At 48.1% G+C, this 25,236-nt stretch overlaps 2 protein-coding genes and 1 long non-coding RNA gene across 5 annotated transcripts in view; 1 reads left to right on the top strand and 2 right to left on the bottom strand.

The window, feature by feature from the left end:
- Positions 1 to 181: 181 nt before the first annotated feature.
- Positions 182 to 22,928, bottom strand: ift81 (intraflagellar transport 81 homolog). 2 transcript variants are annotated; one of them, XM_086207584.1, is made up of 18 exons: positions 20,528 to 22,926; positions 20,344 to 20,447; positions 20,070 to 20,250; positions 19,885 to 19,974; positions 19,063 to 19,128; positions 18,752 to 18,862; positions 18,040 to 18,124; positions 16,932 to 17,095; positions 16,751 to 16,846; positions 15,435 to 15,581; positions 9,526 to 9,675; positions 8,348 to 8,476; positions 7,381 to 7,470; positions 6,579 to 6,665; positions 6,360 to 6,431; positions 6,084 to 6,169; positions 4,031 to 4,076; positions 182 to 2,389 (listed from the first exon to the last, which is right to left on the bottom strand). In XM_086207584.1, the coding sequence occupies exons 1-18, from the start codon at positions 20,669 to 20,671 to the stop codon at positions 2,207 to 2,209; spliced, it is 2,031 nt and encodes a 676-aa protein (XP_086063710.1). In that variant the 5' UTR covers positions 20,672 to 22,926; the 3' UTR covers positions 182 to 2,206. The 2 variants fall into 2 exon arrangements, with proteins under 2 accessions (XP_086063710.1, XP_086063711.1); XM_086207585.1 differs by lacking the exon at positions 182 to 2,389 and adding an exon at positions 2,420 to 3,065 and having other exon boundaries at positions 20,528 to 22,928.
- The window catches only part of LOC147260793 (breakpoint cluster region protein), a 34,725-nt gene continuing 29,661 nt past the window's right edge, over positions 20,173 to 25,236 (top strand). The window contains exons 1-2 of one of the 2 annotated variants that reach the window (XM_086207582.1): positions 20,173 to 20,605; positions 21,888 to 23,411. In XM_086207582.1, the coding sequence (XP_086063708.1) occupies positions 22,142 to 23,411 (1,270 nt within the window). In that variant the 5' untranslated portion in view covers positions 20,173 to 20,605; positions 21,888 to 22,141. Of the gene's footprint in view, positions 23,412 to 25,236 lie in introns of both variants that reach the window. The other variant, XR_015116698.1, reaches the window with a different exon arrangement.
- Positions 23,238 to 24,242, bottom strand: LOC147260794 (uncharacterized). The gene is made up of 3 exons (XR_015116700.1): positions 23,855 to 24,242; positions 23,567 to 23,771; positions 23,238 to 23,417 (listed from the first exon to the last, which is right to left on the bottom strand). It is a non-coding gene; the product is annotated as an uncharacterized LOC147260794 (long non-coding RNA).

The raw sequence follows: 25,236 nt of genomic DNA, 5'->3' as shown, positions 1-25,236 counted from the left end.
TGGTCCAGTTTCAGGAGACACTAATTCAAGGCGGAGCTCCTGGTACACATCTGTGTTTGTCTGTCCCAAAGTGAAGCGCAGCCACTTCCAAACCTACAGGATTCCTGAAGTGTGCGCTCAGACTCAGGTTCACACGGTGGCTTTAGCGATGTCGGCTACAGACCACAACAATGCAATAAACTGAAAGACATTTGATTTATTATTTTGATTTACTTACATCCTCATCTAAAGAAAGTAGTCACTGGTTATGGACGGAGGGTCTGAGCGCGGTTCAGTGCACTGAAGCACAAGATTGCAAACCCCAGACGTTGGACAGATTGAAGCACCTTTTAAGTATTTTCAAAGTACAGTCTCAAACATCCAGACCCCGCAGCTCTGGTCTACAAGAGTCTCCAAATGTGTCCAATTTTACTCTGGACATTTCCTTTCTTTTTCTTTTTTTTTACATTCTGATCAATTCTCAAGTGGGCAGAAGTAGTTAGATGTTGCTCCAGAGCTGTGACGGACATGAATGTCAGAGCTTTGTTCACTCGTTCCCTTTCAACATGTGAATAGATGCTGAACCAGAATACGACATTTATTAGAGATTTATGACTCAAATCAATATTCTGGTTAGGGTCAGATTTCAGGCAAATGGACAATACATCAATGTGACCTCCACGGTTGACCTGCTACCTTCTCTAGAAAGTTTTTTTTTTAATACAGCATAACTGGTGGTCTGGTAAAGCAGTGGTCCTCACTGTGGCCCCCAGCAAGAAGGTTGTGGGTGGGGCCCCGGCTGCAGCACGGGGTCTTTCTGTGTGAGTCTCCATGTTCTCCCTGTTCCTGCTGGGTTCTCTCTGGTACTCCAGCTTCCTCCACAGTCCAAAGACATCAAGAGGGACCAGGTTAATCCAGACTCTAAATTGACCGTAGGCGTGGCTGGGAGAGCCACTGGTTGTCCACCCATTTACCAACCAGCCGGCCGCTGGAGGAGGCAGAGGATCGATGGGACAAACCATCATATATAAAGAGGAGAAGGCACCAGGCTGGCCCTGCCCCCCCCCCCCGTCCTTGGTGGGGGGGTCATTATCGGATATTTTATAAGGCTGACGTGCATCATCTGTTAACACGTCTTAATAAGAGCCCAAGAAGCTGAAGGCGCTGTACTCCTGCCCAGTTGTACATCAAGCTGCCTCCAACTATGTGCACTTGATCTGTTTGGCTGGAGACGCACTAACATGAGCTGTCAACACCAGATTAGAGGGAGGGGCCTGCACCACCCACGAAGACATCTGAGGGAACATGAAGCCTCCGGCAGCTCTAAGTGCTCCCAGCATTGCAAACAGTTAGCTCAGTTGCTAAAAATGTCATCGTGTTTGGTGCAGGAAGAGAAATTAGTGCTGTCCCTCAAGCGTGCTTCAAACTGGACTGACATGAAAATATACTTAATGTTGTATTGTAGCATCAAACATTATCATGATCTCGATAAAGAATTCCCTTTAGAGAACATTTTTATACATTAAAGGATGTCTCAGTTGGTTCCAGATCACATACATGTAGTTAATTACACACGTTCAATAGAAACAGATATATATACAACATACAAGCATGTATTTTTAAAAATTCTTGAAATACAGATCTATTGTAGAGAAATGGTAGAACATAGAACAAAAACAAGTAGAACAAAATGTCTGATGCATCAAAGCAAGGCAGGCAGAGCCTCCACAGCAGCAGAGTCCCGTTGCTGCTGTCGCTTTGTCAACTGTCCTCCTGAAGAGGCGTTCACAGAGCAGGACAAGCTGCCTCATGACAGCTGCATGATTAGTTGTAAAGTCACAGTATGCATATTTGCTCATTATGGGTCAAATCCATGTTCTAGTGCTGCAAATTCATCCTCTACAGACTTAAGAGAACATGTATGAAACGAATTCCCCAAAAAATCATCGTCATTTTAATGATCTTCATCTAGAAGAGAATAACAAGGCCAACATTCCCTCTAAAACCATGAATCATGTCACATGTTCAGTCTAAATAATCACAATTAGATATTTTTCCAGAAGGTGCAGCGTTGCTCTCGCTACAGGTGGATGATCCCAGCACCTCTGCTAGGCTCCTCCCACCAGCTGCAACAATGAAGCAGGGGTCATTCGCGTCGACTCAGACACTAGAAATACTACAGGAAGGCGTGGAGTCGCCCGCCTCCGTTGTCTCCTCCTCCTTCTCCTCACAGCACCAGCATGTCCTTGCCTCCATCCTGGATGACCTGACCGATGGAGGCCTCGCTCTGAGCTCTGATGAAGCACTGCTGCTTGCACTCCATCAGCTGCTCCAGATCGCGCCACATCTTCATCTGCTCCATGTTGGTGCTGTGGTTCTCCCTCACCAACTTCTGTTTCTCACGTAACTTCTGGAATCCACACAGAACCAGAGGGCGGAGAAAAGACACTCCAGTATGACAACATAGAATAGAGAAAATAATTAAAAATATAACTTGACCTCCGTGACCCCGGCAGCACCACTGGACCGGCTGCTGGTGTCCGGGACCCACCCAGGACAGTGGACTCAAGGAGGGCAGTCCTGATCATGAAGGACCCCAGACGGGTTTGATCCCTCCAGCTGCCAGCCAGTAACCCGGCTCCACAGCAGCTAAGGTGAACAGGAACATGGTCCAATACATGAGCAGGACCCAGAAAAGAACTGGTAGCAGTACCAGAGGAACCCAGCACCAGCGACTGGTGGATAGACTGCAGGACCAGGCAGACCCACCTGACACCACCTGGATGGACCAGAGCCTCAGTGTGCCTGAGCGGCACTCATATGGATACTGGAGAGCTGGGAAACGTCCAACATCGGCAGAACACTGAGAACCTTCATCGAGAACTCAGGAAGCTCAGGAGAACAACTCTGGGGAACCACTCCAGGCTGCTCAGGTGAGCCTCAGGTGTTACATACCAAGGTGATGCACCATCCCTGCTGCTCTGCATAGACCTGAACCCCTCAGCCGCATCACCACTAGGACTGGCACGGATCTGGTTCTGAAGTGGATCCACCACCAGTCTCCTCCTCTACATGATGAGATCCAGCTGTAGGCAGGAATGAGCAAGACATGGACTCACGGATCCACATCACCAAGATCTACAGCAGCGACACCAGAATCGGATTCAAATTGGATCAGTGAGGTTGGACGGTACCGAAGAGAGGGAAGATGATCAAAATCAACAGGCTGAACTACCAGAAGGCAGCAGGTGTTCAGGACGGCTACAAGAACCTTGAGGTCCCCCAGGCAAGAGGGCCCGTGAGGAGGCTGAAGGAGGTCGGCCACAGCCAAACACCTCCATAGAGTCAGGAGATCCTGAGAGGTCCGCTCAGTGGGAGGAACTGGGTCCCGGCCACCAGCACGAAGCCCTGCCAGCCACCAGATCCCCTGCTGAGATAATCAGCTGCCAAAGGAGGAGGTGGAGGCACCTGATACCAGGACCAGGAAGTTCCTCACCCTGCAGGGAGGGTTCCACCCCAAGACCCTGAGACTGGACACTAAGAGGAGAGAGGGAGACCCAGGACTTTGTGAGGGTTAGAGTCACTGACCAGGACCAGATCACCAAGATCCAGGACGACAACAGGAAGATGGCCCCAAAGATGAACTGCTGAGTGAAAACCTCAAGCAGCAGGAACCTGAGGAGGAGGAGGAACCAGCATGGGGGGATGAGCCCCTGAAGGCCAGGAACCCCCTCCAGGTAGAAGAAGAGTCTGATATCAAGAGTCCTACCAGGGGCCTGAGAAGGCTGGACTGGTGACACCACAGAGGTTCCACTCATGGCAGCACATGACCAGGACCAGATGGGTAGAGTCTGTGGTCTAGGCCACCAGCCAGGAACCCAGCAGCAGGCTGGTGTTTTTATGGGTTCTTTCTTGGCCCGTACTGCACATCCTCACCAAGTTTGGTGCAAATCAGCCAGAAGGTTTTTGCATAATCCTGCTACCAAACAAACGGCTGTGAAAACATGACGTCTGTGGTGGAGGTCAATATCAAACTCAGTATTTTGCTCACCTTGCCCAGTAACTCCTGTTCTGCAATGTTCTTCATGTACACCTCCCTACAAAAACAGAAGGATATGATTCAGACAGAGGCGGTTTCACATGCTGGGCTCACCGACAGTTGAGGCCTGGTTTATCAGCCCATCCTGACTGGTGCAGGCGTGCTAACAGGTTCCTGATAACTCTGTGTACCTGATGAAATAATAAAACCTCAGCAGCTTAACAGCCTGGGTTGAATCAGCATTGCTGCACAATTTGTGAAACCAAACTGAGCGTAAGACCTCAACAGAGAAAATTTGATGCCCATTTCACCGCAATACACATTTTCTCATTTAGCTGCATATGGGTTGAAGTTAGTCAAAGTGTCCAGGTCCAGGCTGGTTAGCTTGGCCCAATGGCTGGTAGTGGGTGGGAAGTGTTAGCATCAGCTAGCTCAGGTCCAGGCTGGTTAGCTTGGCCCAATGGCTGGTAGTGGGTGGGAAGTGTTAGCATCAGCTAGCTCAGGTCCAGGCTAGTTAGCTTGGCCCAATGGCTGGTAGTGGGTGGGAAGTGTTAGCATCAGCTAGCTCAGGTCCAGGCTAGTTAGCTTGGCCCAATGGCTGGTAGTGGGTGGGAAGTGTTAGCATCAGCTAGCTCAGGTCCAGGCTGGTTAGCTTGGCCCAATGGCTGGTAGTGGGTGGGAAGTGTTAGCATCAGCTAGCTCAGGTCCAGGCTAGTTAGCTTGGCCCAATGGCTGGTAGTGGGTGGGAAGTGTTAGCATCAGCTAGCTCAGGTCCAGGCTGGTTAGCTTGGCCCAATGGCTGGTAGTGGGTGGGAAGTGTTAGCATCAGCTAGCTCAGGTCCAGGCTAGTTAGCGTAGCCCAGGTCCAGGCTAGTTAGCTTGGCCCAATGGCTGGTAGTGGGTGGGAAGTGTTAGCATCAGCTAGCTCAGGTCCAGGCTAGTTAGCTTAGCCCAATGGCTGATAGTGGGTGAGAAGTGTTAGCATCAGATAGCTCAGGTCCAGGCTAGTTAGCGTAGCCCAAGTCCAGGCTAGTTAGCTTAGCCCAATGGCTGGTAGTGGGTTGAAGTGTTAGCATCAGCTAGCTCAGGTCCAGGCTAGTTAGCTTAGCCCAATGGCTGGTAGTGGGTGGAAGTGTTAGCATCAGCTAGCTCAGGTCCAGGCTAGTTAGCTTAGCCCAATGGCTGGTAGTGGGTGGAAGTGTTAGCATCAGCTACCTCAGGTTCAGGCTAGTTAGCTTAGCCCAGGTCCAGGCTAGTTAGCTTAGCCCAATGGCTGGTAGTGGGTGGGAAGTGTTAGCATCAGATAGCTCATGTCCAGGCTTGTTAGCTTAGCCTAGGTCCAGGCTAGTTAGCTTAGCCCAACGGCTGGTAGTGGGTGGGAAGTGTCAGCATCAGCTAGCTCAGGTCCAGGCTAGTTAGCTTAGCCCAATGGCTGGTAGTGGGTGGGAAGTGTCAGCATCAGCTAGCTCAGGTCCAGGATGCTGGTGTGTCCAGCAGGAATCCTCCTCCTCCTCCTCATCATCAGTAGCAGCAGTCGCTCTTCTAGTCCTCAACAAACCTTTGGTTCTGTTGACCCAAGTTCCAGTGGAGCTTTGGAGGTGCTGCGTCAAATCACTGCTCCCAGTCAGGAAAGTAGTTCCGGTTACGTGTCTGATTCTACCACTACAACGTCTCCTCATGTTAAACTGGTATTCATCACCAAGGTTACACACAACCCTCCTGATATTAATGCAGGCAGAGACGGAGCTACGCTAACACTTCCCACCCACTACCAGTCATTGTGCTAAGCTAACTGGCATGGGGGACCCTGTTAGCTTCAGAGAAGTTTTGTTCTGTTAGCGATGACTGATGAGCACAAAATGTAAACAAGAAAGTATGTCATGAAATACCCAGGCCACCTTAAGACCTCCCACCTCATTAAAATATGGCTTTAGGACATTTTCTGGCCTTAAATTCTAAAAATTCTTCCAGGATCTGCAGGGATTTGTGTAATCGGAGTTCTTTGGGGGTAAATAAAAGGTTATTCGTGTGTGAGCACCTGGCTGGCCTGCCTCCACGTACTCACCTGATGGCCCTCTTCTTCTCTTGGGGATCAGAGGACACATAGGCCTTCATCTCCTCAGCTGCTCGCTGTATTTGCATCTCAACGATCTGTGGAAGACAGAGAGAAGGGATCTAGGCTACTTGTCAAAGTGGATGTGGAAGGTGGGACACTTGCCAAAGGCTACTGCAATGTATTCACCTCTACACATCGCTGGGCTTGTTCAGTCCTTATTTTGCCACGTTTGGCTCACGGAACAGTGACGTCTTTTGTGATTCAAGTGAGGTTCTTTGTTCTTACCTCTGACATGCAGTTGATGTGATGGTATCGGTTTTCCTCCTGTGTTGTCTCCTCTCTCATCGCTTTCACCTCCTGGTCACATGGGAAGAACACCAATTAAACAGGGTTTTAGTCAAATAAATGAATGTGGCTTTAGAGGACACGAAAGAAACTGGACATGTACTCTAACTGATGATCAGCACTCCATTCTGTCTTATAACGTCGATGTTACAAGTGTACCTGCTCCAGTTTGGATCTGTTACTCTCCAGACCAGCAGCACAGCTTTCATACTGGGACTTCTTCTCTTCGTATTCCTGGTTCAGCACCTGTTTTAACATTGTCATTGACAGAGAACCATTGACTAAAGAGTGTTCTGTATGAGAATGAAGCCAAAATGGTGATGTGTGGAGTCACTGTTGCACTGGAGTGATTGTTATCCTTGCGTCATGTTGGTGCAGTTGAACTACGGTAGTCAAGTTATTGTTACTGTTGCAGCTCTTCATATGCAGAGTGGGAATGAACTGGTAGGAAAATGTAATCCTCTGCTTCAGCCCAGCTGTGTAAGGGGGCTTTTCCATCATGCACTTTATGTATGAACTATGTCAATTATTCTTAAATAGGACCAAAACAGTGAAGATCACCGTCATAGATACTCCCTTTTAGTCTTAAATTTCTGACCCATTATGTTTTTTTTCCAAGACTTGTTTTTTTAATCGACAAAAACAACTTCTCAAAAGTCTCAGAGGACTACATTTCAGCAAGTTGAGCAATTTATTTTTTTTTTACCCTATCTGCATTTTGTAGTATTATATTACACACTATCGTTAAGCCTCGCAAGTCTGACTGCGAAAGCTCAGATCATATTCTCCTCCATTCTGAGTTTAAATAGTCTTGAATTGTTGCCTGCTATTTCTGGGTTGTAGGACCAACAAAGACACTGTGCCCATCTGACATTTATTTTGAAGGTCGTCTATTCAAATGTGATCAGGACACTGATGTGAGGAGAATACCTTTGTGGACAGGAATTCTAATGCAGCTCACCTGACACTGCTGCCTCAGTGACCTCAGCTCTTTGATGATTGGAGCCAGAGCTGACTTCTTCTCCACTATCATGGAATTTAATTTCTTCACCTGTAAAAAGACCAACAGCACTCAGTACACTCAAACTGAAAACACACAAGCCATTTATTGTCTGCAGAACTGAAGTTCAGGTCCAGGTGCAAAAGGGAAGTACTGAGCACTCCACCTGACCACACCAGGCACATGACCATGCTTAAAGACAATTCAATAACTGGAACGTCAGTCTGGAGCCGATCTTGCTCTGCAACTGCTTCCTTCTGGGATCTTGTCAGGTTGATTAATAGAGTTTGACTGAAGCTGAGTGAAGCTTTTCTGGTTTAACTATTAGCATTTACCAAGTACTCCTAACAAACTAGTGGTTAGACAGAACACAGACACAGTAGTGTGTGCCCCAACAGCTAATACAGTTAAATATCCCTCCATCATCCACCCCTCCATCCATCCATCATCCACCCCTCCATCCATCCATCCATCCATCATCCCTCCATGTTCCCCCTCTCCTCCTGTTCAGGGTGGTGGGGGTGGAGCCTATCCCAGCAGCCTTCCCCCTGGACAGGTCACCAGTCCATGGCAGGGCCAACACATAGAGACAGACAACCATTGGCTCTCCCAGCCACGCCTACGGTCAATTTAGAGTCTGGATTAACCTGGTCCCTCTTGATGTCTTTGGACTGTGGAGGAAGCTGGAGTACCAGAGAGAACCCAGCAGGAACAGGGAGAACATGGAGACTCACCCAGAAAGACCCCGTGCTGCAGCCGGGGCTCCACCCACAACCTTCTTGCTGGGGGGCACAGGGAGGACCACTGCTCCACCGGGCCGCCTCAGTTAAATATCACTTGATGAAATTGTGTTTAACTTGTTTGATAATTCTATATTTATAATCAATTACACCATCTAAAGAGACTGTAAACTTGGGTGTATAGTCACCATTCCAGACATGTCGTCCAGTGTGCGTCCTTTCTTCTCATCCAGCTCGCTCTTGATGGCCGACACCCTCTCCAGTTCCTCCTGAGTGTTGCTGTAGCCAGAGACGCCTTTCTCTGCTTCCATAGTTTGCTTGAAAAACACAACAGCCGTAAAAGTGCTATATTATGAACAGAAGGGCAAATTTCAAAGCTTCAAGATTTTCAATAACAAACCTTAAACCTTGGACACTAGAAATAATATAATAATATACATATATTTTTAAAGTGGAGTTGCTGCTTTAAATCTTAATTGTCGTAATTTTTTTCTATGCAGCTACACAATGATGATAAATGAGACATCTATGAGGTAACTGGCTGCTGAGGACCCAGAATCATCATCACATGAAGAGAAGCCTGAGGAAGAGGAGCCTAAAGGAGAACAGGCTGAGGAAGAGCCGATTAAGGAGGAACAGGCCGGACTGAACAGTGGGAGGTTGAGATGAGAAGCAAGAGGAACGGAGGCCAGAAGAAGAACAGCCTGAGGAAGACCTGTTGGTGAGGGGAATGAGGTATCGAGCTCTAAAACATGAATTGAATGTGGCTGAATTAAACAGCAGTAACAGGTTTGGTGACATTGAACCCCCTTAAAAACTGGTTTTCATGTCTCACAGTGCAGGAGACATAAAGAGGAGGACAGGGAATTTCCTTCGCAGAAAGAAGTTATGAACCCACCACATCAGAGGGATCAGAGGGAAAACTTCCATTGCTCTACCAAATCCCAGTGAGGGACGCAGACAGAGGAGGAGCAGCAGATGCAGCCATCAGAAATAGCAGCTCAGTCTGGCGTCTGTCAAGCAGCCTATCAACAAGTCAGGTGCTGGGACTGCAGAGAGGTGTGAAGCCATTTATAGGAAGCTTCCACCACTTCACAGTTTGCACGACCCGCTTGAGCAGGGAGGTCAAGTTGAAAAATCAGATTTGGAAAGGTAGCATGTGAGCAGGTTAGAGGGAGAGCAGATAGAGAATATCGAGCAGCCAGACTACCTAGAGATCTTAGGAGCTTCCTGTCACTAGACACAACTTGATCTGCAAGGAGTTGAATCAAATGAAAGCAGGCTCATTCAGGATTCAGATCTCCTCATATGAACTCACTCAACTCTCTTTAACCTGTCATGTCTCAGAAGGATAAAACTGAATTACAAGTTTCAGTTGGACAGCCTCCTGCTGCTGCTTGAGGATCTCCTCAGTCCGCTGCAGAACTCCAAACTCTGTCTTCAGCTCCACCATTTCCTGGCGTTTCTTCTTGTACACAGTTCCTTTACTTCGCAGTTTCATGACCAGACGTTTTAGCTGCAAGGAAGCAAGACACAGAATTCAACAGGATACATTCAATTACAGATCTACACACACACACACACACACACACACACACACACCAGCAGTTTTTTTGTCAAATTGAAATGCAGAGATGTTTGAAGATTATTTCAGTAACTGTTGTTTTTGCTGACCTCAACGCACTGCAGTGGTGTACAAGCGTACATCAAAGCCGGGTGACAACCCTTGTGAGCGACCACATGCAGCAGGTTCTGCCTCGATAGTCCATCAAAGAGCCAGGAGCATTTGGCCCCTCACATTGAACAAGTTCCTGGTGGCTGCAGTGATCCGCCCCTGCCACACCCCAATAATTTTCCTGGAGTTGCAGCTGATAACAGTGAGTCGCATCCTCTAAAGCAGCGTTTCTCAAAGTGTGTGGCGCACCCCCCCGGCGTCTCAGGGGGGGTGCGAGTCACCCGACGTCCAAACATCATTTCCCCCCTCACCTTTCGCTTTGTTTGTGGTTCCGTTGGTTAATGTTTGGACGTCGGAATTTTTTTTGCGGTGGAACCAAACCGCGCTTTAAACCTCTTTCATAGCAACTGTGTCAGGTCTGTTTTTAAAATGGAGAGATATTTGACAGGGATGAAACACATTTTATTTCATTTTTCTACTTCTGAAAAACTAAAGGAATGTTTTTAATTTTTAATAGGTCAATAAAGTTAAACATGGCCTATTTTGTCAAAAAATTGGGCGTGGGGGGAATGACAATTTGTCTTCCTCCAAAGGGAGGAATGACAGAAAAGGTTTGAGAACCACTGCTCTAAAGGGAGGCTGCTCAGTGTGAAATTCCCTGCTGTGTTTTCTTGGCGAGCAGCTGATCAAACAGTGTACCACAAAGACAAGCTTGTCTGCAAGAAACAGAATTTGGGAGATCTGCTCTTGATTTGACCAACTAGGACTCCTAGAACCTTATTGTAGCTTAATCTAAAATTTGGAATACATTTCTGCAAAGAATAAAAGCAGTAGGGTTTAGTCTCCTCGGTACAGACGAGGACGGAGAGGAGGAACAACCGGTGCTACCAGAAACTCCTTCGCATCTCTCCTGGGGTTATGAGTGCTCTGTTATGGCAGACTTGTGGTTCGGTGCCTTTTACAACTCCAAACCTGTAAATTCTCTTGTAGAAATGCAATAAAAGAAACATGAATGTTTAAATTTGATGACATTAACAGTGTTTCAGTTGAAACATTTCAATGGACATTTGAACTTTTGTAGAAAAGGAAAAGAAGAAAAGGCGAATGGAGGAGCCCCCAAGTAGTGCAACAGACTATCATTCACCCATCAACACAGGGGCTGCTAGGTCGACTCCATGTTGCCTCCAGCTTGGCTGGGATCCACACGCTTTGCTGTGTCTGTATGAATGTCCTGGCTGCTGCACGACCACATCCTCTGGTCAGTTCGAGCTTCTCTCCAAGGGACAAAAGCAGAAAAATAGATCCAAAAAGAAGGAAGGGTTGACAGAGTTGCAAAAGTGATTTTCAACACCCCCCCCCACCCCCCCACCTTTGGGAAAAAAAGGGTACTGGGCTTAATGGGAGATGGGACAACTCTTTAAGAATAAAGAAATGATAGATGTGGATGAAAGTGGCAACCTAAGATGGTTACTGAGTAACAAACTAACCATCAGGTCCCATCAGGGCTTGACAGTTGCGGTAAATCTCTACGTGCCATTAAGTCCTGAATGTATGAAGATGTGGTACCCAGAACCAGCAAGTCATGTCAGAGCTACCTTTGCATTTCTCTGCATTCAGTTACAATGTCAGATACATATGGAAACAAAGTGGACTGTAGTGTCCAATGCAGCTGAAAGGCGAAAGGGCTGAGAGAAGAGAGACCAGCAGGGGGGTCTGGGGCCCCTGGCCTGATGTGAAACAGATCCACTAAGGTCCAGGCCAGCTATGCACGGCAAGCAGATTCATCTGGCAGCTGAACGGCTTCAAGTGGATGTTAAGTCACTCGCTGCCCCGACTGATGGACGGACGGTCTCAGAGTCTGTGGGGACACCATGAAACTCCTCCACAATGAGGAGCAGCTATAAATGAACATGGACACGAGAGAACAGCCCCAGAAATCACAGAATGTGCTTCATGTCCTTTGGGGACCAGTCAGCCTTGATGAGTATGAGAGTGTGTGTGTGTGTGTGTGTGTGTGTGTATTCTTTGTGTATTTTGGGACATCAAGGGCAGACATGGCTGAGAGGGGAATTAACGCAGCAGAATAATACTGCATAGTGTTCCTGGCAGTGTGTTCCCAAAACAACTGCTGCTGAACCGTCCAGCAGCTCAGTCACAGCTCGCTCATCTCTGAGATGCTGCTCACAAACATACACTTGCAAAGAGTCCCATCAACAGTAACATGAGGGTTCAGGAGATGATCCACACAACGATTTGTAGGACAAACAGAAGCAGGGGATTGTAAAATATGAAATCAGAAGTTAAATAATGACAGTGTGTTCACTGACTAAATTTATCCAGAGTGTTGCGGCTGCTCAATAAACGTGGTTTCATGTTACTGGCCAACCAGTGATGAGCAGATGTAGTCATCCCTCTCAGAGAGACCCCACAGTTGGTGGGTGGCATGTGATGACACACAACCAGCAGAATGGAAAATACCTCTGATAAAGCGATCATCTCCTCCACCGTGGCAGATGGCCCAAACTGCTGAGGAGTCTGATAAGCTGCCTTTGAGTTCCATGTATTGATTCAAGGATCCTCTTTGTTACTACAAACAGTTGCTCCCATCCCTGCACACTGGAATGAATCCAACACACTCTGGAGGGAAACTTTAATACATGAGAACTGTAAAAATTGCTCAGTCCAAAATACTGAATGTCCTCCTACCTCTGCTCCTCATTTAACCTGAAGACAATTAATATGCTGCAAAAACCGCGGCCTACTGCACAATCTAAGCTTCGCTCTGCAGCAAAAACACATTGTCTTTTCTGTTGAAATGTCATTTCTCAGAAAATCGGATTGATCTGTCAACCAAAAATGTTCTCCAGGTTGCCCATCATTCGTATACCTTATCTTTTTAATTATTTACACTCGTTTCAATGATCAATAATGTATTGATGCTAAAATGCTACATTCAGCATGGCTAGCTAGCTCAGTTGACGGCTGGTTCATTGGTGAAAACAGCGGCCACAGGAGTGTATCCTACAATATCTGCACTAGAGGAGGGTTAAAAATGTCTATATTCTGATATTTTATCGATATACATTTGTAGGAAAGATTATCGATACATAAATCCCAGTATCGATCTTTTAAAATGCATCAGATTTTACCCCTTTATTTTTTTGTTTTGTTTGCCCCTTTAGTCTGGTGTGATTTAGTGCTTAGTGCAACGTTACTGCAGTCAGATGATCAGACCTCACCAGATCCAGGCCATGTGCCTCCCATCAGAGAACAGCAAGATGGCGGAAGCGCAACTTTAATCTGCGGCAAATTTAAGAGCCGGTGTCTGGCAGCACTTCGGCTTTAAGAAGCGAGAAAACTGCACTCGACTTGACAAAAATAATGCTGTGTGCAAAATGTGCAAAGTAGAAGTAAAGTACAACGGAAATACTACTAATCTCTGGAGCCATGTGACGAGGCATCACCCAGAGGACACTCAGCAACCAGGAAACTACAAGTCCCTGCAACAACCCTCGCTGGAGACAGCATTTGGGACCAAGTTTCCGTCCACGCCTCCACGTGCAGAGAACATCACTTCAGCTCTGGCAGTTTTGATCTGCAAGGACCTCAGACCATCCTGTGAGGTAGAAAATGTAGGCTTCAGACCCCCGTCCACACTGGAACCACGCTATGTGCTACTGACACGGAAACAACTGAGTCAGGTCACAATCCCAAAGATGTTCAGAGAAGTTAAAAACAACGTCACAACTGCAATGAAATCGGCAGAGAGAGTTGCCATCGCTGGTGACAGCTGGACAAGCAGAGCTACGATTCCTGCTTGACCATCACCTCTCAGTCCACTGACAGTCACTGGTCCCTCATGTCCCACGTTGACAAACGCGGGCGATTGAAGCTCGCCACACCGCGAGTCCTCCTGCTGAGCTGCTGACGGTTTGTGGAAGTCTAAGTTGCCCTTTTGTTTTGAATGACGGTCAAATATGTAAATAAAAAGTGCATGATGTTGTATAACTATTGTTTAACGGTCAGTTCTCAATGTAAATATTAATATTTAATGATGCAGCAGGTTAGAGGGTTACTTTTACAATTGAATTTACAGCATTAGTCCTTTGAGAAGCTCTTCCATTACCAAAGCAAAATTGGTATTGTGACTAAAATATCGTTTCGTATACTGGATCGAATCGTATCGGAAATCGTATCGACTTGGGACCTAGTGTATCGGAATCGTATCGTATCGGGAGGTCAGTGGTGATACCCAGCTCTAGTCTGCACGTCATCAGATCACAAAGATGCAGAGTGGGTTTGATGTTGTTCACATTGTTTTTCAGAGTGAATAAAAAGATAAGTATTAGTAAATATCAGCTATCAACCCTTATCAGTTGTAAAATATCAGCATATTGGCTATGGTGCATCCCTGGTGGCTCATTGTGTCGGGTACCACCACTGCAAATGCATTAGGGCTGATAAAATGTAGAAGCTTGTAAGAGCGGCATGATTCAGTCATTTATTCACATCCAAGTTAGCGGAACGCTCACCAGAAGGCCAGCCATGCTCAGTAAGTCTCCTCCCAGCGCAGGAACGTTGGCACATACACCAGCGCCATCCGCTGTGAAATGCAGCTTTGCCCTTCCAGTTGTGGAGGGCTTGAACAGAAGGTCAAATATGATCTATACAAAATGTGGTGCACTACTGGGGATGGACATTCCCCAGAGGAAGCTCATGGTGCTCTTCCTTCACTCCAGCAGCTCTGAGGAGTCAGAGTTGAAACAACTTGATTGACAGCTAGCGCAATCAACAGTGAGCCCAGCCTTAACCTCAATGTGCGTCAAACAAGAGGCTATAATAATACTACACAGCACCCCCCCCCCCACACACACACACACACACACACACACCCATCCCATCTATCAGCATCCCTCCACTAATACACAACTGCTCATAGTTAGCTGGAAGCTAAACGTATGCTTTGACTAAAGAGCAAGTTGTAGCTCAAAGCACTGACCTCAGTGCAGCGATTTTCAGTCAGACTGTTGATAGTTTAGCTCATTGATTATTGATAGTTTAGCTAGCAGATGGTGTTGCATGTTTGAAAGAGTACATCCTTGTCACAGGATATAAATAAAGACAAAGGGTTTTTAAGTCTGTAATGTGTCCAGTTGACTTAAATACAGAGACTGATTACAGGACAGATTAGGGGAAGAGCTGACTTCCAGGAATTTTGTAGAGTACAGTTCCTTGTTCTGGATCTTCTCAGTTAGCTTCTATTTATGTCTCTTCATGGGAATGTGGGGGAGAGTGGGCAAATGGATAAGTAACATTAGACAGTCAGCTTGTCCGTGTTTGGATAAGAACAAAAATAGCCTCCTGTGTTTTCTGCAGTTTGAAAATCTACAAGTGCACTTTAAAATCCATGCAGATGAAAAGACCAACCACTTGAAACAATGGATACAGTTGAACTGGAGTGTCACTAATTATGTATGAACAGTTTCAAACACACACCACTTCTGACCGCGTCTTTGTGATCACTCAAGTATGTCACTAACTCCTGCATGTACCTTCAGATACATGTGCAAAGTATAACCCTGGCGTGTCCAGCAGCGTACCTCATCCCCCCGGACCACCTCCTCTCCATCAGAGTCCCGAGCCTTGCTGGTCCTCTGCCCCAGCTCTCGCTCTGCTGAAGCCAGCTCCTCCCTTGCTTCCTGGAGCTCCTCGGCCTTCGCCTCCTTCCTCCGGATGATGATGGAGGACTGCGATTGTCATGTTATGATAGAATTACAAACACCAGAAATCTGATTTTCAAGCTACAAAATGAATCAGCTTAACACAATGAGAATGTCCTCTGTTTTCCAGCATTCATCTGAACTTATGTGATCAGATGATGGCGTTGACATCTGTAGCTCAAATTGATTACAATTCATCCTCTGTTCAGCATGAATGCATGTGCCAAATTTCACAACACACGATTTAAATAAAGAGCTAAGCCATCGTGGTATGAACCATAAATATTAACTTCATATGTTCCCCAAATTCACGAGGAGGAATGTCTTAATAGCTGGATGGCAGTTGGAAAAAGAGGGGGAATTGAATCAATACGTCACCCAACAAGTGTATTTTGCCTGTTGAGAACTAACAGCAACTTCCTGGACAGCAGCTGTCAGGGCAGTATAATCTGAGCCTCTCTCCCCACGAGTATGATAAATAGACCCCCAACAATGAAAAATACACAATATAGAGCACTCAAGGAGCTACCATGAAGGAGAGTGACCCACAGTGAATGCGGTGACTTGGAGTGAACAAGTGTAAACAAGAGCAAAAAAGAGTGACCAAGAGGGAGCAAGCATGAATGTGAGCGGCTGAAAGCGAACAAGACTGACGGAGTGACTGAGAGTGACAGTGCACAAGATTGACTGAGTGAACGAGAGTGACTAAAAGTGAACGTAGAGCTGGACAAAGTTTGGACTGAGAGTTTGTAGATGGCCACGTCCAGCGGTTTTGCTGTTAGCCTGCAGTGTCCATTCGCTTCAGACTAACACTTCATGGCTGGCACTTAGTGACCCCTGACCGTGAATCACTGTAAAGCACATTTTATTTTGGGGATTTGAATTACTTTAATCTCACAACAAACCCCATGAATATTAAGGTATTCCCAAGCAGCTGGACCCGGTCCTCCTGCAGAGTTACACAGTTTGAGCAGCGTGTGAACCAGCATACTCACTCATCTTCAAGGTTGAACTCTGCTGTCCTGTCTTGTTATTAGCATCAAAACAAACGAATAAATAATCCAACACATTGAGGCGCTGACCTTCTCTGACATTAGTAACGCAGCTACTGAAGCTTTTAGGACATCCCACACCACCCCAGAGTACAAAAGGGACAATAAAGATGAAAGACATCAAACCAAATCAATAGTCAGCACCTGTTGCCTGAAGAGCGCCAGCTTGTCATCCATGGGGTCGTTCCGCATCATCTTCCTCTCTATAAGATGATTTATCTGATAATCCACATCTTTAATCTGAAACAGTGTCAATGAAAACTTTCACAAAAGGTTCACCAGAATTCTGTCCCCTACGATGTCAAAATGGCAGCTTGTGCCTGACCTTGTCATCCAGCTCCTGAAGGTCAGCACGGCCCATGGCGGGCTCTGATGCCACCTTCTGAAGGTACTGCACCGCGTGCCTCATAGCCTCCAGCTCCTTAGGGAGCTTCTCAGAAACCATGTAGGAGTTGATCTTGATCTCCTCTTCTAGCCTCCTCATGAAGCCTGAAACACACCAGAGAGCTCCTCAGTAACAAAGAGCAGCTGATGCAGCATTCACAGTTCCACCAAAACTTTTCCACAACCTCTCAGGGCCTCTGAGCACAAATCTCTCATGAAACCCTCCCAGGCAATTCCATGTCTTTGACTAAAGAGCAAGTTGTAGATCAAAGCACTACCCTCAGATTTTCAGTCAGACTGTTGATAGTTTAGCTCATTGATTATTGATAGTTTAGCTAGCAGATGGTGTTGCATGTTTGATAATATCTAAAAAGAAATCTAATAGCATTCATGTGTTCTATGTATGCAAACATGATTGAACGTAAATCAGTTTTAAGCCAAACCGATTTCCTCAGTCGATCTCCACTGACCCACATATGTTCTAAGACACCAGTATTGTGAAGACTATTCCCAGATTTTGTGGCTTTGTTAATTTCTAATTTTTTTCCCCCCAGGACTTGGAAGTGGTAGGAGCATATTCCATGACTTTTCCAGGTTTTGACAGTCTTCATCATGTTAGCAAGTTGAAATGCTCCTGTTACAGGTTCAGTCTCACCGATGTTTGCAGAGCTGCCAACACAACAGAACTACGTTGATGTCACCGTGGAAAAAAATGACTCCTTATGAACCGAGAGCCTATAATGTCAATGACATTGTTTAGGAATCAGAGTACTTTTTGGACATGCATAAACAATGTGAGAATTAACTTCAACTGTATCTGCATTACACTGGTCGTTTTAGAAACTGAAGATGTGTAAATGGTTCCTCCAACATTAGATGAGAACAACAGCAGACAGTTTAAACATCAGATGAGCTCTGTCACAGCACTTCAAAGGCTGCTTTAATCAGCGAGGCTCAACAAATGAAAGGCTATTAAGTGAGAGACCCTTAAAGCTCAGCTGTGTCCTTGAACTCCCATCCAGCTGCGTTGTGCAGACACCACTACTCACTCTCTGGGTCAGCGTCTGCGGCAGCTTGTCGCATATCCTTCAACTGCTGCTGCGCCCGCTGCAGCCTCTGCTCCGCCTGGAACAGCTGAGCACATGCAAGCGATCACCATACACTCCTATTTATAGTAGCAAGGTCCTAACAATCGAATTCGGTATCAGTTGAGATTGTGATGATGATTTTCCTCACTGAAACAGGAATACTTTGGCCTTTATTATACAAAGGGTGTCTTCACACTGCTCCTTCCTTCCTCATTTATTAATCAAGAAAGCCTGCAGACATCGAACCTCAGGGTTCACGTCGGTCCTCTGAAACTCCTGTTGACTCTCTATCAACCCATTAACCGACCAGTCGTTTCAACTCAATTCAACATCTCAATCAAAGTTATTTGACATTTGTTCACTCTAGTTTGAGTCTGTCCAATAAACTTTCAGATCAAAATATGAAGCTATACTGTTATAAGTTTTTATATATATATACATATATACATACATATGTGTGCGTGTGTGTGTGATATATACACATATCACACACACACGCACACATATGTATGTATTTATCTCTCTCTGGTAGTGTTTGGGAGTGATCACCAGTCTCCTGCAGAGATCCCACCTGTTCCTCGGCCTGCAGTCTAATCAATGATGGATGATAACAATAACGAATGTAATGACTTCCAGGTTGATGAACTGAGCCCAAGCAACCAGAAGCATTTACTTGATTCTTCTGTTCTTGCTTCTGGTGAGCCAGCGACTCCTCTCTCTCCTTCTCCACACGCAGCTGTCTCGCCTGCTCCAGCATCCGCTGATGGTTGGACACTGACTCCACCTAGGGGATTGACAAGGTCACATCACGATGATGACAATGATGCCAGACGACCACAGCGCTACCAGAAATGACCAGCACCTCCACCAGGGTCAGCTTCCACCTTGAACCGTGGGCCGCACGTCAGAGGTGTTAACATCTCTGCCCACACACACGTCTTAACTGCTCAGCCTGCACCGCCGCAGAGCCACAGCTTGACTCACCCTCTTCTTCAACCGCTCCACCCGTTTGATGAGCTGGTCCTTCTCCTCCTCCATCGCACTGATGTCCTGTTATGGCAGAAAAGACTGACTCCTTTAAAAAGATATTGAGAGAGGGGTTTGTGTATTCTTTACTCACCATTAAACATTAGATACACACTCAGCCACTCGGGTTGCAGCTGCTCACACTCATCTACTCCTTTCACCATGAAGCATTTAGTTCACAAAACATCAGAAAATATTCTAAAGGTTCCAGTTAGAAGTCTTGTTGAGATTCAGGTTTAACAACTGAAACGAAGCAGAACTTAAAGAGAATTTATACACAAACAACTAACATGGCTCAGTGCAAGCGCGCGTCTGTGCAAATCGCATCCAAGGCAGTTTTCTGAGTATAAAATCAAAGTCTGACAGCTGCCATCTTCATCTATAACGTCCCTATCGCTGGCATTGTGAGAGCGACATTCGCGGTGGGTGCAATGCTGCAGAGCCACATTGTCCCAGAACCTCCTCTGTCCAGGTCTCTTCATGGTCAGAGACTTTCCTGCAGGTCTGAGTGCACATCACCATTCTGGTCCAGCCAGGGGTGTAGCACCGGTACAACATCTACAGACCTCTGCCCCAGGGAAGACAGTTGCAGATACTGTGGAAGTTAACGCTTGTAATTTTGGTGTTAGGGCTTAAAAATGACTTTCACGCCCATTCAATATTCGAAAGAGTTACCACATCAGGTCATCAATCAGATGAATCTCTGACATCCTCACAGGACCCTACGACTTCTACTTTTCATAAACCGAAGTCATAGCAGTTTCCTTTCTGAGAGTTTACCCGTCTGATTTCAGCAGTGGAGAAGCCGGACATCCTCAGCTGCTCACACTCCTTGTGATTGGTCTTAAATCCTTCCACCAGCTCTTCATACTGGAAACACACATGACATCATACAGGTGTATTGTCTCTAAGAATTCATTTAATGTCTCTGAAGTGAGGCATGGTTATGTGCTGGCTGAAGGAACCTGGTGGTAGGTGTCACTGATGACATCATCCTGCAGGAAGTCGGCAGGAACCTCCAGTTTGACCAAAAAGCGGGCCAGGTAAGCCCTCTTCTTCAGCTCCGGGACCCTCTGGAGCAGCCAGTGGAGGATGGGGTGGACCACCGGCTTGCTGCCCATCACCAGACCCTGTCTGAAGCTGCTCCTGAGCGAGGGAGGAAGATCACCGCGGCGTGATGAACATGTCAGACAGACCGGAAAGAGCTTAGCTACCCGCCGGAGGAGCGCGGCCACTCACACGTCTGCCTGGCTGGCGGGAGGCTTGTACTTCAGCATCCCCAGCACCGCGCTCGTCCTCCTCAGCGTCTGCTCGGGCAGCTCCTCCCGGAGGTCCACCGCTTGCTGGACACACAAGAGCAACAAGTTGACGGGCAGGTCTAAGCGACACTGGCGATGCAGCAGCCCGCGACCACAGCCCCCACCTTTGGGTCGATTTCCGCCAGGACGTCGTTCAAAAGCTGCAGCAGCTGGATCGGTTCCAGGGAGTCGAACGTGATGAGGTTCAGGTTTTTCTTGAATGGGTCTTTGTTTAGACGTTCAACGATGAATTTTAGTTGCTCGCTCATCTTGGTGGCCGGCCGAGTCCTGCTGTCGGGCTCACGTAGCTAGCAGGACCGCGGCCGAGAGAACCAGCGATTCCCCGATGACGCGTAGCCCTCAGCTAGCTGACGAGACCGTGACCGGATAGCTAGCGGACGAGACCGGGACCGGATAGCTAGCGGACTAGACCGGGACGATAGCTAGCAGACTAGACCGGGTCCGATAGCTGGCAGACTAGACCGGGACCGGAATGCTAGCGGACGAGACCGAGAAGCTAGCGAACGAGACCGGGACCAATAGCTAGCAGACGAGACCAAGACCGGTAGCTTGCGGACGAGACCGGGAGCGGGTAGCTAGCGGGCGAGACCGAGAAGCTAGCGGACGAGAACGGGAGCTGGTAGCTAGCGGGCGAGACCGAGAAGCTAGCGGACGAGACCGGGAAGCTAGCGGACGAGACCGGGAGCGGGTAGCTAGCGGGCGAGACCGAGAAGCTAGCGGACGAGAACGGGAGCTGGTAGCTAGCGGCGGCTACGTCGCGCTGCGTCGCCATGGAGACCAACAGGCGTCGCTAACAGGAAGTCGCTGGTCGAGAGATCAAAGCTGCCCCAAACCTGCGCACGCAGGCGTTGGAGGTGCAGGAGGCGGCAAGCCACGCGATCGAAGTCCGTCTGGTCGGTGATCTGCGGGGATCCCGCGCCTGATCCACCGTCAGTCACTCGAGTTAACAGCCGAACCCGAAACCGAACCTCTGTGGTAATGAATGTTGTTGGTGACCAGTGAAACCACTATGAAAGTACACGATACTCCACTACGCAGTATTAGAACGCGTTACACACACCGTGTAGTCACGTGCGTGTTGTATGTGAACGCGCCGTCATGTCGATTAGGGCTGGGCTGCCGCGGGGAGGCGCTGTTTCCCGCGCTCTCACAAGACGCTTCAGTTGCGGTAAACTTTGTCGGGATTCGCCAGAGTCCCGAGCAGGGCAGAGGGTTGTGTCCCCGAGACCCGTCCGCGTCCAGGTGGGTCAGCGGGACCCGTCGGTTCTGGAAGGAGCATCGTATCATCGGGCTGAATGTGTCCGCCTTATAAGCGCGAACCTCCCGCTCAGCCCGCCGGCGTCCTCCGGGGAACGTTCGCTGCTCTCCTCCGGTCCTGTCCTCCGCGCTAATCGTCTCTTCCTGGAAACTCTATTTTTATAAGTAAAGTTATGCCCTAACGATCATCATCATCATCCATCCAAGGGAGATTTCAGGATAATCCTGAGCCCCGAAGCCCCTCCCTCGTTGCTGCCACGGACCAGGAGCCAGAGACCCGGAGGGACAGTCCGGAGATTCGGGCTCTGCACGCGGCGCCTCGCGGTCCCGGGCCGGGGAGCGCGTTCCTGAAGCTGAACTGGGTTCTTCGTTCTTCAGCAGCATGGAAACCCGGAGGTCGTCCAGCGGAGTCCTGCTGGTTCTCAGTAAGAGTTGATGGTGTTTGTTCGAGTTTAGTAACGATGGTGGAGCCCGTGGGGTTTGTGGAGGCTTGGAGAGCCCAGTTCCCGGAGTCTGACCCCCCCTGCATGGAGCTCCACTCTTTGGGGGACATTGAACAGGAGCTGGACAAATGTAAGATGTCAGTCAAGCACCTGGAGAAGGAGGTGAACAAGGAGCGCTTCCGCATGATCTACCTGCAGACCCTGCTGGCTACAGAGAGGAAGTCCTACGCAGGGCGCAGGTGGGGGTTCAAAAAGACACCTGACACAGATGAGGCACCTGTGGAGGAGCAGCAGAGGGATCCCAGCAAGACAGACAGGTGTCAGGCCCATCCAGAGGGGGGGCTCTCACCTGCTGACCTGGACTCAGACATTCCTGACATCCCGGTGGGTGCTGGCTCGGTGGCGGCTCTCAGGTCCAACTTTGAGCGCATCAGGAGAGCCAACACAGCCGGGGACAGTAGAGGCCTGTCTGTGCTGGGGGGTCCAGAAAAACCATTCAGTCTGAACACAGAATATCATTTCGATCGGGGGCTGGTCAGAGTCAACGACCGGAACGTGCCAGACAAGATCGACACGGTGGGCTGTCAGGCCATGCAGATGGAGCGCAGGAGGTCCCTGCATTCGGTCCCTGTTAACCTGTCCACTGCCACAGGGGACCTGGATAAGTGCCCTCAGGGGGGCGTTTGGAGGGGCATCCGCAGGGGTCGGTCCACTGACGGGGCTGTTGTCTACAATGAGTCATATGACAAACCTCAGGTCAACCCGGACTTCCTGAAAGACGGCGTGGTCCGTTCCACTGGGGGCAAGCCAGTAGAGTTCCTGTCCGATACTGGTGTGTATGTGGGGGGGGTGATGTCTGAGGGGGACACTCGAGTGATCCACATCAGGGACCATAGTGTGGAGGAAGACACCCCCCTCAACTGGCCCAGGCGCTCATACTCCCCCCGCAGCTTGGATGATGCTGGGGGAGGCTACACCCCGGACTGCAGCTCCAATGAGAACCTCACCTCCAGTGAGGAGGACTTCTCCTCAGGCCCGTCCAGCCATGTGTCCCCCAGTCCCACCACCTCCCAGATGTACCGGCAGAAAAGCCCGTCACCCTCCCAGCAGTCCTTCAACAGCAGCAGCCCACCCACACCCCTGACCCAGAAGCGTCTGAAGCAGAAGGTCCTGGTGTCAGAGGCCTCCATCATTCAGGTTCATGAAACCGGTCAGATCTGGCCCGGTGATGGGGACTCCACCACATCCAGCAGGATGTCCCATGATAACAGTGTTCAAGGAGATATGGGTGGGTCTGCAACACACACACACACACACACACACACACATCCAGCTTTACTTCATATCAGTTGGTTTATGCAGTTCTGCTACTTTCAGGGTTGTGTGCTTCACACGCGTCGCATCATCAATCAAACACATTTTCCACTGTAAATGCAAAGTGACCTGATAACACCCTGGGTCTCATGTCTGAGGTCAAATCCGTCGGTGCTGTCCAGCTCAGATCCTGATGGTGCATCAAGCGTGTTGCAAAAGAATCTTCATCAATAAGACAGGAGTAAGTAGTGAAAAAAGCAGGTCAGAGTTGTCTGAAGAACCAGTTCCAGGACACGGTATGAGGACTTCTTTGCTGGACCTGATCCTTCCGAACCTACGAGAGTTATTTTCAGAAATACATTTTATGGAAGGTTACTGACTTTGTTTCCTGTTATGGAACATTTAAGTATCACCTACCTCTGCTCTGGACGGTCCAAAATAAAATGCTATTTTAGCAAACTTGGGCCAGGGGCCTCTGAGCAGGTGAATTCAGCCGTGGTAGAAGAACTGGAGAGCACCTGAAAGACCTCTAATCACTGAGATGTCTGCGTGCTCCGGCTGATCCAGAACCAGCAACTGAGGTGTAACGCACTCCTGCAGTCTCTACAGTGAATTCTTGGTGAGCAGCAGTACATTAAATCCATACCAAAGTGTTATCAGGAGCCAGGGTTAATACGCACTCTACTTACATGCTAGAGGGTTGTGCCGGTTCATTTGGGAGCAGTGGGAGTCCTGTTATTCTCCTCAGGTCACGCTGCTGAACCTCCAGCAGGGCAAACGTAGGATCATGTCCTGCACCTCCAGACAGCCAAAGGTGTCTATTAAACTCTATTAAAAAAAAAATAGAGTAAGCGGAAAAATAAAAGTTGGAATTCATTCAAAACTTCCATTTAAAATTAACTGCAAAAGTTAAGAACGTGAGAGTCCATACAGCGCTAATAAGTGTTGGAAAGTAATTGGACTCAGTTTATAGAGCGCTTTTCTACTTTAGCGGCACTCCAAGCTCTTTACAGGTCGTCTCATTCACCCGTTCACTCACTGATGGTGGAGCTGCCATGCAAGGCGCCAACCTGCTCATCAGGAGCAGTTATTGGTTCAGTATCTTGCTCAAGGACACTTGGACATGGTCACCAGGGTCGGGGATCGAACCAACGACCCTTTGGTTGCTAGACGGGCCACGAGTACACAGTGACTCATTAGGAACAATTTACCACCTCGACAAACAAGGAGTTTTCAGCTGTTGCTGTTTAGGTCCAACAGTTTGTCCACATTTTCATGGAGAACTAAGACACAAGTCACAAGTTTCAGTGTGAATTAGTTTCCTTTTTCATGTGTGTCCCTTCAAACTGACCCGGGGGCTTCCAGCTCTCCCGGACAGCTTTTCTTTACATTTGTAAGCAGCCTGTCCTCTTTCTCCAGTCCCTTGTGGGGGTTAATAGTTCCATCCCAGAGATGCTCCACCTACCCCCAGGCCTCCCAGTCGCTCGTCCACTGAGTGTTTTCATGTCAGCACGCATCAGTGTTGTTGTCCCTGGTGCGAGTGATTAACTTAAAGGGTTTTTTCTAGCATGATAAATTTAAGGAGGCTCTTTGTCATGGGGGGGGGGGGGGGGGGGTCTGAAAAAGCACTGACAACCCACTCAAAAAGAGGATAGGGTGAGCTTCAAGTGTGTCACGGGGCTCCCAATCAAAATGCCTGCCATCAGTGTTTCCTGTTGTTGCACGTAGCACAATAGGACAATCCGTCATTGTGGACGAGTATTGACGCATAAACAATATAGCAGTGTAAAGTGCAGAAG

The sequence above is a fragment of the Aulostomus chinensis genome, chromosome 6, assembly GCF_037954235.1.
Source record: "Aulostomus chinensis isolate RoL2024-O1b breed Wild chromosome 6, RoL_Achi_v1.0, whole genome shotgun sequence".
Taxonomy (NCBI): Eukaryota; Metazoa; Chordata; class Actinopteri; order Syngnathiformes; family Aulostomidae; genus Aulostomus; species Aulostomus chinensis.
The sequence above is the reverse complement of the archived record's forward strand: the minus strand, read 5'-3'. Positions and strand labels throughout refer to the sequence as shown.